This window comes from Pipistrellus hanaki (assembly GCF_964339955.1).
Source record: "Pipistrellus hanaki genome assembly, chromosome: 3".
Classification (NCBI taxonomy): Eukaryota; Metazoa; Chordata; class Mammalia; order Chiroptera; family Vespertilionidae; genus Pipistrellus; species Pipistrellus hanaki.
Window position 1 is genome coordinate 28,845,245 of NC_140505.1, and position 16,260 is coordinate 28,861,504.

Genomic DNA, 16,260 nt, shown 5'->3' on the forward strand with positions numbered 1-16,260 from the left:
TTACTGGGTCAGTAGGGGAGCAGTTAGCGTCAATCAGTCTGGCAGGAGATTGGTTAGGGGGTGATCAGGTTGGTAGGCAGGCGAGTGGTTGGGAACCAGTAGTCCTGAATTGTGAGAGGGTCGTCCCAGATTGGACAGGGTGCAGGCTGGGCTGAGGGACCCCCACCCCTCAGTGCATGAACTTCATGCACTGGGCTTCTAGTCTTATATAACAAATCAGACTATAACCCCCACCCTAAAAAAATTTGAAAAAGGATGAAAATCCTTGTCAAGCAATTAATTCAGATGAAATATTTTATCTTGGCTCTGATGGGCCAATGGCAGAAGTGAAAGTCATGCTCTGTGCATATTTTGAAGGTAGAGCTGATGATATTTGCAGTAAAATCAGATATGGGTTATGGAAGAAAAACACACATTAATACTCTTAGCAGCACTTTGGCCTGAAAGCTGGAAGAAAGGAGATGCCCTTATTGTGCTGGGAGAGGCTAGAGAAGGAACATGTGTGTCAAGATCAGACTCTGGAATTTGAATATTTAAATGTTGAGATATCTATTAAACTAGTGCCTTTATATTTTGGGGGAAGAAACACTTGTTTTTATTTCTATTGTAATTCATTATGGACTGATATTTCAGTAAAACATAATAAATATGAATTCTTGGACAAATGAAATTGAAAAAGACAAAAATATAGAAAATATAAACCTTGATTCTTATTAGATTCAACAGATGGAAATTAAACCATCAAATTGCTATGAGCTTCTAAACGCTTACTCTTATTGACAATTGCTAATAAAGGTCCATGTATCCAATGGTGCATAGGATACACTTTCAGAATCACTTATTACCATTCAATCAATAATGTTTAAATTGCCTGTCTATCCATGAGGGTGAATTCAAACCATAACAAAGAACACTCATCACAAAATTGTTCCTAGACAATTTAGCTCCTCAATATTTCAAGTATAGAGAATAAGAAACCTATCCCTCACACAGAGGCAAATTTATATTTTATATGAACTTTATCAAATCAGGGAATATTAATTCTGAGTATCCAGACAGCGAGTATCTATGAAGATGGTCTACTGCATGGAGGAATTAGAGCTATGACTCAGATAAACAGGTAGAAAGTATTTGTTATTTAAGATTAGAACACGCTTGCGCAAGCCTCTTTTTTAAAATATATTTTTATTTATTTCAGAAAAGGAAGGGAGAGGGAGAGATAGAAATACCAATGATGACACCGAAACCAGTTTGGCTCAGGGGATAGAGCATCAGCCTGCGGACTCAAGGGTCCCAGGTTCGATTCTGGTCAAGGGCATGTACCTTCGTTGCGGGCACATCTCCCGTGGGGGTGTATGCAGGAGGTAGCTGGTCAATGTTTCTCTCCCATTTTTGTTTCTAGCTCTCTATCCCTCTCCTTTCTCTCTATAAAAAATCAATAAAATATATTTAAAAAAATATATCAATGATGAGAGAGAATAATTGATCCACTGTTTCCTGCACTCCCTATACTGGGGATGGATCCCTCAACCAGGGCATGTGTCCTTGACTAGAATCAAACCTGGGACCCTTCATTACACAGGCTGACACTCTATCCACTAAGCCAAACTAGCAAGGGCAATAACAACATTTTTAAAAACCTCAGCCACTGAGGTTTCAATGCATTCCTGAAGGTTTATAGAAAAGAAAGAAAGAAAGAATTCCTGAAGGTTTATATAAAAGAAAAAAAGAAAGAAAGGTTTATAGAAAGAATAGCAGTGGTCATCTGATACTACTAAGAAGCTAAAAATAAGAATCAACACAATGATGGGTAAGGAGGATAAAATTGAATAAAAATATTACACAAGTAACAAGGTAATAACAGACCAATGTAATCGGTTTTCTCCACTTTATGCCAATGACTCAATTTCATTAATTTTAAAAGAGATATTTAATTCTAAGTGTATTTACAGTGGCAAGCACTTTATGCAAGCATTAAAATGCTGCATTGAATTTTCATAGGCTAATCAGCACCTGACAATTTATGACTTATAAGGGAATCACAGACTTCATATTTCCATGAAAATTATTTAATCAATTTCTCAGCCGACTAAAAAAAAAGATGCTATCAAAAAAAGAAAGCAGACGTGTGTATAATCAGATTTCCCTATAGATATTCTGATTGAATTGCTCTGAGTTGAATATAACAAAATCAAGGAGAGAAAGAGATTAAGATATGCGATCACATGGTGTCTAAATTATTACTAGTATTGGTAGAATTCATACATAGAAAGCAAGGAAGAACCACAGCAAATAAATTCTCCATGCTATTTGTCATCTGAGCCATATATTTATATCCTATTATCAAAGATCCCTATAACCGTTATTTACTTTACAAAGATATTTCCTGATAATTTAGAGGAATAATAGCTTATCATTTCATGTAAATAGGGAGGCAGTTCTCCTTGCATAATCAATTTTTGGTCTTTAGTTTCCCTTTTCCAGATATAGAAGGCTAAATTAAATAGATGAAACAAACAGCATTTTCCAAAGTGATTAGCAGATCTGATGGTTCTAGCAAGATCTTCCACAGCAAGCATTACAAGTAAGTTGTCTACCCTCAGGATATTAACTTTCAGTTAACAACTCTGAAATTTGGAATTTGCTGAACTTGCCTTAGAATTGCATTAGAAGAATCACCCTGAGCTCTGGAGAAATCCACTGTAAGCCATCAGCATGACCAGAAGCAACAATAAATCCATTACCTGTAATATTTGCAGCACTGAAGAGTAAAAATATGCAGCAAGACAAATTCAGTGCAAAAGGCAATTTCAAGGGCACTTACGTATATCTGATTGTTCCCAAAGCGCTTCTGGATTTCATAAAGCAGGCTGCCATCGTTGAGCTCACTGAGTGTTGCTAGGTCATCGTTTGGAGCAGGAGGCATTAGCTTGACCTGGGAGAAAAAATAAGAACGATCAATTCTAATTGCTTTGTAATCAACTTTCTTCACAGTTGGCTGTTCTAGTTCAATTACATGTCAAAAGTTTAAAAACCACATGAGTTTGAAACTGTTATTAAAAGATATGAAATGGCTCATTTACAAGAAACAAAAAAATTCAACCATCATAGAAAAATTCTCAGATGAGAATTTCTCTTGTATACCCATGAGTGCTCTCTCTTTCTCTCTCTCTCTCTCTCTCTCTCTCTCTCTCTCTCTCTCTCTCTCTCTCTCTCACACACACACACACACACACACACAAACACACACACACACACACACACACGTCAAATGTCAGCTTACATCCTTCAAAGACATTAAGTCTATCAAAATCATTTCAGCAGGTTGATCCTTCCTAGTCCCTACTTACAATTTAGACAGCTCTAAACTGTGCTGAGTCCTTTGTGAGATAAGCAGCTGAAAAAAAAGCTCATGTATTTGCAGTGTTTCCAAAGCTAAAGCAAAACTCCTCTCTCAAATTACTGTTGGCATGGAAGCAATCTGCCTGGAATTTAGTTTCTGCATACATCTATGAGAAGGCCAGATTTTTAAGTAAACTCCGGAATTTTGGCTTGTGATTTTTATTCTGCTCTACAATACTTTTAAGTTTAAAGTAGCTTTGAGATTAAGATAATTCTGTCAAGAAAAAATGCTTTTCTATTCAATGTAATATAGAATAACAGTTTAAAAACTAGGCAAGATTAAAAATTAAAAAAGATAAATTTGTATTATTTAATTATATTGAAGTCTAGCCTTTCTAAGTTAAAATTGGCCAATGGTTTAACTTTATATACACAGGAAATGCTCATTATTAGATATAATGTAACAACTTTGGTCTTCTCATGTGAAAACTGAGAAACAAAAGAACAAGAATAATTTTATTAACATTCCTATGAGTTCATTGGTGCCTATAGCTAATATTGTTACAATATGGTTTTAGTAATTTGAGAGAGAGAGAGAAACATTGATCAGCTGCCTCCTGCATGCCCCCTACTGAGTATTGAGCCTGAAACCAGAGCATGTGTTCCCACTGGAAATCAATCTGGTGACCTCTTGGTGAATGGGATGATGCTCAACCAATTGAGCCACACCGGCAGAATACCGTAGTTAATCTGTAATAACAGTAAGTTTGTTTTTAAAATGAGCATTCATATTTGTATTTGCATATTATATTTGTATTGCACATTTAACTATTGGATGTACCATCACTAAATAAGTTGATCCTAAATATTACTGTTCAGCTAAATGTTTTTAGAGTAAAATATTACACATTTTTAAAAAATATATTTTATTGATTTTTAACAGAGAGGAAGGGAGATGGACAGAGAGTTAGAAACATCAGTGAGAGAGAAACATTGATCAGCTGCCTCTTGCACATTCCCCACTGGGGATGTACCCACAACCAAGGTACATTCCCTTGACTGGAACCAAGTCTGGGGATCCTTCAGTCCTCAGGCCAATGCTTTATTTACTGAGCCAAATTAGCCAGGGCAAATATTACACATTTTAAAAGCTAAATTTAGGGCTCTTTCTCTGACATGAGTGGCTATTTTCAAAAATGTAATCTTTCCCATGAGTTCTTAAATTCAGATCATGGTTATCCAAGACTGCTAATCCTAATGCATTAATAATAGAAACTCAAAATTTTTTTACTGAAAATTTCACAAACTCAGAAGAGTGGATTGTTATATCTTCTCTCATTGGAAGTGTGTCATGGCAGCAGGCTGTCTTGTATTGGAAAGACAACCATTTGTATAAGTGGCAAACACAATATTCCAATGAGAAGATGTTTATTTACTTAAAATTAACTTGTAAAATATTCCAGACCTCAGAATGTCATGAACAAGCCTCCTCCTCTCCCACAACATGCACACACTCAGCCAGCACCTTGAGTTTATTTTCTGGTTTTTGTAGAATTTAAATAATAAGATGAAATGGCTCACTTATAAGAAACAAAAAAAAATTCAACAGTCATAGAAAAATACATTCAGAATTAACCTACAAAGGACATATAACACAGTTTTACTAAAATTAGACATTTAACTTTAGGTTAAAAGCACCGCTTTGAGCCTTTGATGTGAGAAATATGGAGTTACATAGTTCAAGAACAGTATAAAAACTGGTACTCGTTACTGCATAGAAGTCATCATGTCTCAGCTCTCCTAATACTTTCTGGGTTGTCAACATCAATTCGGGGATTGTGTAATATGTTTTTTTAACTTTATATATTTAGTTCCACTTTGAAGAGTCACAGGCTCAAAGTGCTGCCGAGACTAATGGTTCTCAGGGAAGCATGAAAATCAAGCAGTGATAACGGCTTCTGCCTATCCCCTTTCTGCTTTTTCATTAGTCATGCTAATTCAGGTCCAAATCTTACACACTGAACTGAGTACTGGAATACTGAAAAATTCAAGTTCATCTAAGCCTAAGACATCAATTATTTGAATTCATCTGGGTGAATGATGCTTAAATCCCAGGGATGTAGCTTCCAGTGAGATCTTTTTTTTTAACTTTCTAAAAAAAAAAATTAATTACATTTTACACTCAATATTATTTTTTATTAGTTTCATAGTGGTTAGATAATCATACACTTTACAGAATATTCCCCTGATATTTCCAGTACCCAATGGGCGCCATACATAGTTATTACAATATTATTGACTATACTTCCTATGTTGTACCTTACATCCCCACGCCTATTTTATAACTACCAATCTATTCTTCTTAATCCCTTCACCTCTTTCATACATACACAAAAAAGTTAAGGCACAAATATATACATATTCATGCATAACATGAGATAAGACAAAAATATGGCTGCAACAACTTTGAACAATGCAATGACAAGTCTCCCACAAGTTAACATACATATTTAACTCCCAAAGAAATCATAAAAAGAAAAATCAAGAGCAAGATTTGTTTTTCTTTGGAAGTAATAATTTACACTGAGATAATACTCCTCTGATAACCACAACTTTAATGAGCTCAATGCAAATTTCTGCATGCATAATTAGGAATAGCATGACTAGCACTAGCAGAAGTTCCCCATTTGTTCCGACAAGCCTAGAGGAGCTATTGCAGACATCTCCCTGGTATTCTTGAGGGTTTTCATGTTCAGTGGCACAGCTGTTGCATGGGTTAGAGAATATACAAGACTGACAATAAAAATGTGAAGACTCCCTTGTCTGTTTATAGTAATGAACTGTGACAAATACAGTATTACATTAGATCAAGGGAAGAATTCCTTCAATTTATTACACCAAGATAGCAAAATGATTAGGAAGGAAGCTTTAATAATCAATCTTAATCAAGGTTATCAAAGAGACACATTTTTTATCAAGATTTCAAAGGTGTTGTGGCAGCTGATAACAAGTAGAAAGAAAAAGGAAAACCATGTCTGTGAACATTTTTATGTTATAGTTGTAAACTCAATACTGTACACTACCAATGTCTGCCAAATATGTATTACCATAGTCAGAAAATAGATGGGATAAATGTGTAAAACAGTTAACCATCCTCTCTAGAACTCACCATCTTGGTTCCTCTGAAGACATATAAACTAACCATATATATCTCCCCACTTATATTTCCAAAAGCAGATATCTAGAAAACAAAGTGGACAAAATTCAGGGTACACTTTCAGAAATGTTTCCAGATCCAAAGGAAATGTAAATTGGAAAGTATTTTAATTCCCTGATACCCTGTCTCCACTTGTCAACACTGCCCTGAGTGCTGTCAGCTTTGCCGTGTTGTTCAGTTGCTGGTAATTTTTCTCTGCAGGAAGTTAGTAGAACATACACAGGAACCAGAAGGCCAATGGACAGAAGAGATGGTCTGACCAATGGGATAAGGGCAACAAATCATTGGGAAGGCAGATTAGGAGGAAACAACAGAGTGCACATGAATGAGGAGAAAAAAGAAAATAATGACAATAAAAAAGAAAAAAAAACTAATTGACTAAGGATGGCCATGACAGGGAAATGGCCATGATAGTGCATTAATTTGACAAAACACTTTGTACTGAATCTCCCGTGGCTGAAGCCCACTATGATGCATGGACATCATTTAAACTGCTTTTTCCTTGCCTTTGTTTTTCTGTTAGATGTTTCTTAATGAAACGTAGTAGGTCCTTACACTCACTGTGCCTTGTTTGGCTAAGGATTTATATTTTGTGTCTGTGGATATTGGTGTATCTGTGGACTCTATAAAGAGAATTCTCTCCAGTCTTTGAAATCTCTATCCTGACTGTGCAGCCACGGAATGGAAGCTTTCTCTCCTGCTCATAGAAGTAAGCAGCACGCCAAAGGAGAGGAGCCAGGAGCTGGGTGTCCTCAGAGTAAAAGAAACGTGATTCTAGGTCATTTGCTTCAGCTTCTTGAGTTTAGGTTTGGTCCCTTTAAATTCAGTTTGAAATTTGAGTATAAGTATTAAAAGTGTATAATAACTTGTGGTATTTTGAGGATTAAAATAATGCAAGTGAAAGCATTTTTCAGCTTTAAAATGTTAACCAATGCACAGTATTATTTTATATTATTGTATTCTAAAATAACCTATATTTACATTGAAAATAAAACCTGGTTGAAATGTTGACTTGATTTACATAAATCAGGAGCAGATAAGTTAGTGAATAGAGGACTCAACCACTCTAGCAAAATCTAATAGATAGTCTATACAAAAAATAATAAAATAATGAATACATCGTGCCGAGTTTTTATTTTACTCTTGGCAAATTGCTGTCACCTTACAGCCTTAATCTTTTGTCATCTTTCTAACAGCCATATAAGGTCAGTGTTAAGTGCCCATTTCACAGATGGGGTTCAGTGAGGTTAAAGAATTTCAATAGTCAAGAGTTCCAGTAGCAGCTCTAAACCAGAACAAATCTGTATGACACCATCATCCTCTCTCTTTTCTCCCAGGATAACATGCCTTCATTAAATATAATAAAACTTTGACCTAATTTTAAGCTTTAACTATTCTCAAAGGAAAAATGAGAGAAAAGACAGTAGGAAGGTAGGAAACTAGAAAGAGTATAGAAGAGAGCAAGGCATGAGAGAGGAGAGAATAACAAAACAAAATTGGAAAAGAAGGAAAAAAGTCTTACAAAATTTTAAGCAACTTTAAAAAAATTCTCGATTCTCACAGATATTATAATAGCAATTGTTAATGTTGATGAATATCAGAACCACAAAAAGTTTAAATTAGCCTGGCCAGCATGGCTCAGTGGTTGTGTGCCAACCTATGAACCAGGAGGTCACAGTTTGATTCCCAGAGCACATGCCCGGGTTGCAGGCTCAATTCCCAGTGCTGGGCGTGCAGGGAGCAGCCTATCAATTATTCTCTCTGATCATTGATGTTTCTATCTCTCTCTCTCCCTTTCCTTCCTCACTGAAGTCAATAAAAATATATATTTTAAAAAATTTAAATCAAGCCTTGACTATTTATTTATACAGTTACCATTTGACATGACCTACATTTATAAAATCTAGGAAGGAGAGATGCTTCCAAGCATCTTATTTGTTTCAATTCAAATTTTTTTCTACATTATATATTTCTCTTTAAAGTGTTAATCAGAATGTTACTGCTTTAGCAAGTCTTTCCTAAAGTTCTCGTATGAGATATAAATGTGTGATCCAGGCAGGATTCTTCCTCTGAAGAGAATCACCGATGCACCTCATGGCAAGAATGTATGACAGCGTAATGCCCACAGTGGAAGACATGGGTGAATGATAAATAAATAATATACAAACCTAAAACCTGAATAAACTATTTTGTCTTTAGTACCAAATAAACAGAATATGGTTACAACCGCTTTTCAGGTCTAGAATGCAAGTACAAAAAGCTTACATTAAAAAAAGAAAAGTCATTCTACTTATTAAGTATGTAAGGATTATATGTGATATTAGGTTGTGAATATCTTCTCATTATTTTAAAGACCTTAGTTTTTAGAGAAGTTTTAGACCCACCACAAAATTGAGGAGAAAGTATAGAGATTTCCCATATGCCTCTGGCCTGACACACATAGTCTGCCTAGTTATCAACATCCCCACTGAGTGGCACATTTGTTACTATAGATGAAGCAAATGACACATCCTAATCACCCAATATCCATAGCTTACATCAGGGTTCACTCTGGGTGTTGCATATTCTGTGGGTTTTCAAAAATGTGTAATGACTTGTATCCACCACTATAATATCATAGGCAGTCGTTTCTCTGCCCTAAAAACCCTCCACCCTCCTCCTCCTCATTCCTCCTCCACACAACTGCTGGCAATCACTGGCCATTTTACTGTCTCCGTAGTTTTGACTTTTCTAGAATGTCCAGTAGTGGAATCGGAATATATGTAGCCTTTTCAAAGTAAATGTTTTCACTTAGTTATATGTACCTAAAGTTATAGGAAGCTCATAAGACCCTTAAGAAGGTTAAGAAACAACCTGAACTTAAATTTTCCTAACGATCAATGTGCCTACTGCCTTGGACTGAATTGTGTTCCCCACAATTCATATTTGAGGCTCTTGCTGCCAATGTGACTGTGTGTGGAGACAGGGTTTTAGGAGATAATAAAAGTTAAATGAGGGTATGGGTTAGGTGGAACCCTGGTCCCACAGGGGTAGTATCATTGTAAGAGATCCCAGAGAATTTGTCCTCTCTCTCTGCCATCTCCGCCATCTGAGGACACAGCGACAAAGCAGACATCTGCAAGCCAGGAAGAGGGCTTCCACCAAAAACAGGCTCAGCCAGCACCTGGATTTTGAATTTCCAGTCTCCGGAATGTTGAAAAATACATTTCTGCTGTTTAAGCCACCCAGCTGATGGTTTTATGTTATGGTAACTTGAGCAGATGAATATGGCTAATAAAATCCAAAAGTATTTCAGATGTTTTGTGGTTTCAGTTATTTTAAAATAGAAATGAATGAGATGAAGAAAATTTGAAAGGTCTTTAGAAACGATAGTTAAAATACCTTTAAAATTTATATATACATTGAAATAAGACATTTTAAGGATTATTCTACAATTTATAAAATACTCTACCATTTATAAAACACAACACATATACAAATAATTTATTTCTATGAAAACTATAACATAAAATACATTAAATTCTGTAACTTCAAGCTTATCAAAATGATCCCACATAACTTGGGCACTGGAATATGTACATGTGCACATAGATACATATACAATACAACATCACAGTTACTTTCAAGAATAAATGACTGATTGGTTTGTCTTCCTACTTGTGGAACATATTTGACTATTTGAAGGAAATAATTATTAAAATGATGGCCAATGAAGGAACTATAAATATTCAGGAATCAATATATTGGCTGAGCTTACGATCCTGATAAATAAGTCCAAACTGTAAATTCAAGTCCTCCTGGTTTTTCTCAGTGGTTAGAGCGTTGGCCTAAGGACTAAAGGGTGACATGTTTGATTCCAGTCAAGGGCACATACCTCGATTTCAGGCTCAATCCCCAGCCCCAAAGCGTGTGCGGGAGGCAACTAATCGATGTGTCCCTCTCACATCCATGCTTCTCTGTCTCTGTCTCTCTCCCTCCCCTCCACTTTCTCGAAAAAAAATCAATGAAAAGGAAAAAATATCCTCTGGTGAGGACTGAATTTTTAAAAAGACAGTAAATTCAAATCTTTCTAAAACACAATAGGAGTATGTTTGTTAATGTACAGTACAACATAATAGCATTTCATAAATAAAAATTTTAAAATACTAAGCCATGCTTTCATTAAAGTTTCTCTGAATGGAACTTTGGGTATTGTTTTGGAACATAACAGGGCACAATACCAGCAGACGCACATGGGGTGTAATTACCTGCTCTGGCTTGGTGGGGCCGTTCACAGTGGCGCTCTCGGGAGAGCCGTCCTGAGACTGCTTCTTGCATAGGCCTTTTGTTGCATCTTTGAACATAATGTCTTTTTCCAACAAACTGTCTTGCTTGGCAATTGGCCACACCAGGGGACTGCTACGGGAAATAATCAATACTAGAATTAGTCTTCTTCCAACTTGGCTATATAAATCAGAAATTACCACGACAGGACATCTCAATTATAGATAGTTGTTTTATTCAAGGAGAAAACAGTTTCTCAATACTGTAGGGGAAAAACACAATGGGAAATCTGTAAGCCTTTCTGTTAGCTCTGAAGTTCATTCAATTTCCCATTGGAAAGAAAGATATATTCAACTCCACATTGGAAAGAAGAATATGTTTACAAATGCATGTATGACTAATAGATAAATCAATAAGCAATTTAAAAGCTAAGGTTGACACACCTGACTAAACTTGGAAAGATATTTAAATGTGAAATAGAATAATAAACAAGTAAAGGAAAAGCTATACAATTAATTAAAATTCTGTACATTAATTAAAATATGTTATAGCATCGTGGGTGATAGAGTTTGTAACTAAATAACAATAGGGTAATAAGAGAGAAGTGCTGTGCATAAGATTGCAATATTAATAAGATAATGTTTTATTATTTCTATACAGCTCAATCTAGCCAAAAAATAAAATAAAAGCTGATTCAAGGTTTTGTTATGCTATAGACTGCATTGCCCAAAGAAATGTAATGTTCATAGAAAATAAATGCATCTAAAAGTTGAATTTTCATTATAACATTTGATATTTAGATTTTAAAATATATTTTCCTGTTATCACATACAAGCAGAAATACATACATAATTAATCAGGTGCAGTATATGGAAACCTAATTATTTACAATAGCAGTTGCAGTTCTTATAGAAGCTCAATGCACTTACTTGGCTTTTCAAAAATTCAAGTTTCTTGAGTTATATTTACATATAGTAAAACTCACATATTGTAGGGTTACTATTCAATATGTTTTGAATTGTATATAAACATTTAACAGTGTGACTAACATAATCAGCAATACATAGAATTTCTATCACTCAACTTTATGTCTCCAATTATCCTCCTTTGCCTTCTGGCCCTTGCAATCACTGATACTTATTTTTGCCTTTTCCAAAATGTCATAGGAAAGGGGTCAGAGTATGCAGACTTTTGTGTATGATTACATTTAATTAACAATGTTTTTGAGACTCATGTTGCTACAGATAGCAATAGTATCGTTTTTCATTGCTGACTAGTGTTCTACTGCAGGATATACTACACTTTGGCCAACCATTCACCAAAAATTTGGGTTGTGTCCAGATTTTGTCAATTGTGAGTGGAGCTTTTACACACATCCATATACAGGTGTGTGTAGACATATGCTTTCATTTACCTTGGTTAAATGTCTAGGAAAACCACACAGTTTTCAAAGTGGTTGTACCATTTGGCGCTTCCCAGCAATATGTTGGATTTTCACTTGCTTCACAGCTTCACATCATTGCCAATACTTTTTTACTGAATTTATTGAAATGACATTGGATAATAAAATTACATAGGTTCAGGTATACAATTATCAGTATTTTTAAAAAATACATTCTAGTAAGTGTATTAGTGGCTTCTCCCTGTGGTTTTACTTTGCATTTCAATGTGCTTATTTGACATAAGTATGTCTTCTTTGGAAAAATGAATGTTCAAGTCTCTTGACTATTTTTCACTGATTCTTTGCTGTCAGGTTCTTGAGTTTATATATTTGGATTCAAGTCCCTTATCATATATTGGGTCGGCAACTAAGTAATTGCGGGTTTCACACATATATGGCTTCAGTTGAATTTTTAGGTTTGCAGACTTGGCAAATATTTTCTCCTAGGCTGTGTCTTGTTTTCATTTTTTTATAAATATTTGTTATTGATTTTAAAAATATTTTGTTATAGAGAAGAAAGGAGAGAGATAGAAACATCAATGATGAGAGAATCATTGATTGCCTGCCTCCTGCATGCCACCCTCTGGGGACCAAGCCTGCAACCCAGGCATGTGCCCTAACCCAGAATCAAACCAGGACCTCCTGGTTTATAGGTAGAAGCTCAACCACTGAGCCACACTGGCTGGGCAGTCTTCATTTTTTAACAGATTTTTCAAATAATTTTGTTTATCTTATAATTTGCACCTCTTGTATCTTATTTAAGAATTCTATTCTGAACCCAAGATGAACATGGTTTTCTTCCAGAAATTTTAGATTTTATGTTTTACATTTAGATCTATTATTCATTGCAAGTGACTTTTTGTATATGGTGCTATATATGAGTTGTGGTTCATTTTTTTCATGTAGCTGTCCAAATGTTCCAGCATCATTTCTGAAAAGAACATCTTTCCCCAACCAATTACCTGAACATGTTTATTAGAAATCAATTGACCAATCAATCAATCAATCTATTTTAGGATACTCCATTGTATTCCATTGATATGATAGTCTATTCATACACCAATATTATACTGTTTTGATCAATGAACCTACAGAGTAATGCTTAAAACCAGGTAATGTGATTCTCCAAATTTTCCTTTATAAAAATTATTTTGAATATTTGTGGTTATTAGCATTCTTACATAAATTTAGAATCTATATGTCAGTTTTTATAAACATGCCTGTTGGGATTTTAATTAGTATTGCATTCATTTGGTAAATCAATGTGGGGAAAATTTACATGTTAACAATGCTAATTTTTTTCATTCCTAAGCATGTGTATATTTCTCCACTTATGTTGATCTTCATTAATTTCTATCACCAATATTTTATGGTTTATGTCATTAAAATCATACAAGTAATTTGTCACATTTATTCTGATGTATTCCACGTTTAGATGTCATTGTAAATGTATTTTTAAATTTCAGTTTCCAGTTGCTGACTGTTAGTATAAAGAAAAATAAACAATTTTGTATCTTAACCTTGATAGAGAGGAAGAGAGGAATTTGAAGGGCTTCTTTCAGTAATCACAATGTCTCACTGTTTTTGCAGCCCATCTCTATGCTCTGTCATCCTACTCTACTATAATCTAGGAATGCATGCGAAAAGACAAACTCATAAATGGCCACATTAGAGCCAGGCCTAGAGGAAAAGCAGAGATAGCTAAAGAACACGTTTACAGAAATGTGAAGCCAGTTTTATTTCCTTTAATCTCTGCATGCTAATCCTTTAAAGTGTTTCAGTCAAGATATTTTCAAGTACCCTGTTTCCCCAAAAATAAGACAGTGTCTTATATTAATTTTTTCTCCCAAAGTTGCGCCAAGTCTTATTTTCAGGGGATGTCTTATCTTTCCATGCACTAAGTCTTATTTTCGGAGGATGTCTTATTTTCTGGAAAACACGGTAGGTATGGGAAACATATATTAAGAAGTGGCAGCATGACGGTCTAGTACACGTGTCAAACACAAGGCCCGCGGGCCAAATCCAGCCCGCCAGGCCTTGCAATGTGGCCCGCACCGCGCTCTCATCACTGCACTCCGCTGTCAGTTTATGACATTGTCAGTTTATGACTGTTCAGTAAACCATTCGGCCCGCGATTTAGGCTGGATTTTAGATTTTGGCCCCTTCTCTGATTGAGTTCGACACCCCTAGACTACAAGCATATGTTTTTGAGTCAGAATTCTATACAGTTTGATGTCTGGCTCTGCTACCTTGGGAAAGTTATAAAAGCATTTCATAAAACCAATCCATAAAAAAAGCTTGTAGTGAGCTATTGCTAACATAAAACACATAAATGGCTAAGCACAATGTCAATGATAATAGCAAGCAATAAAGTTACATGCTATTTGTATTTGTCCAGAACTATGACATTTCTGGGATTCTACTCTACTTACAAGCTCTGACAGGTTAGCTTGCTACTCTTTCATGGGTGGGTGCAGAAGACAAGAGATCCCTGGATCAGAGACGGAAAACTTTATTACCCACAGCAAACACAGTATCTAGACTTCATGTTTTCCCAAATCCTCCTTGTCTCCTATCCCATAAAGGGTAGGCATGGGCAACACCAATGCACTTAAACTGATGCCTATGCAAGCAGGGTGTTGTGTTGTAGGAGAGAAACCTCTCAAAGAGCCAAGTACTTTTTAAAAATATATACTTTTATTGATTTCAGAGAGGAAGGGAAAGGGAGAGAGAGATAGAAAGAAATATCAATGATGAGAGAGCTGCCTCCTGCATGCCCCACACTTGGATCAAGCCTGCAAGCCAGGCATGTGCCCTGACCAGGAATCAAACCATAACCTCCTAGTTCAGTGGTCAACAAACTCATTAGTCAACAGAGCCAAATAGCAACAGTGCAATGATTGAAATTTCTTTTGAGAGCCAAATTTTTAAACTTAAACTTCTTCTAATGCCACTGCTTCAAAATAGACTCACCCAGGCCTTGGTATTTTGTGGAAGAGCCACACTCAAGAGGCCAAATAGCCACACGTGGATCGTGAGCCGCAGTTTGCCGACCATGGTCCTAGTTCATAGGTGGATGCTCAACCGCTGAGACATACTAGCCAGGGTCAAGTAGTTTTTGAGCAAACAGCAAACCTTGTACCAAGCAGAAGATGAGCCAGTGCCTCCTCTGGGGGTGAGTGCCATGGAGTGACTATGTACCTTGCAGTCTAACAAACTGAGCAAAAATGTGGAGAGTGCCCAGGGCACATATCCCTCCCAAGTAGTAAGCTTATTAATTTTAAAAATTCACTATAAAAAAGAATGTTATAATGCTTATAAAAACTTCATATCTAGCCGAAACCGGTTTGGTTCAGTGGATAGAACATCAGCCTGCGGACTGAAAGGTCCCAGGTTCAATTCCAGTCAAGGGCATGTACCTTGGTTGCGGGGACATCCCCTGAAGGGGGTGTGGAGGAGGCAGCTGATTGATGTTTCTCTCTCATTGATGTTTGTAGCTTTCTATCCCTCTCTCTTCCTCTCTGTAAAAACTCAATAGAATATGTTTATTAAAAAAAAAACAAAAACTTCATATCCAGATCTTTTTGAATCTAGTGATAAAATATCCATAACTCCCAAAGAAGCCTTATTTTTTCCATGAGCAATTTTGGAATGATGCCTGTCTGCTCAAACTTGTATTCATCGTTTTTAGGGTTTACAAGAGGGTGCTCTATGCTTCTTTGACATGGAGCCTTTCAGATATTTGAACTCAGTTGTGTTTCCCTAAATTTTCTATAGTTTAAGTGAGTTACTGCAAAACATTTAAATAATTATGTGGCATTTAATGTGTGATGGTCTAAGTACTCTACACATAGTCACTCTTTATTTGAAAACAACATTATAAAGTGGGCACTATTTTTATATCTATTTATAGATGAGTAAACTGAGAAGAACTTGGTCTGACCACAGCAGGCAGTAGTTGAGCTGAGATTTGAGCTCCAGAGGTTGTGTTCTCAAC

The 16,260-nt window shown here is 35.8% G+C and overlaps 1 protein-coding gene across 4 annotated transcripts in view; it reads right to left on the bottom strand.

Annotated features, from left to right (window-relative positions):
• The window catches only part of MYO16 (myosin XVI), a 505,283-nt gene that overhangs the window by 290,929 nt on the left and 198,094 nt on the right, over nt 1-16,260 (bottom strand). For 3 of the 4 annotated variants that reach the window (XM_084879972.1, XM_084879971.1, XM_084879969.1), the window contains exons 10-11: nt 10,807-10,957; nt 2,825-2,935 (exon numbers count right to left, since the gene is read on the bottom strand). In XM_084879972.1, coding sequence (XP_084736098.1) covers nt 2,825-2,935; nt 10,807-10,957 — 262 coding nt within the window. The remainder of the gene's footprint in view (nt 1-2,824; nt 2,936-10,806; nt 10,958-16,260) is intronic. The other variant, XM_084879970.1, reaches the window with a different exon arrangement.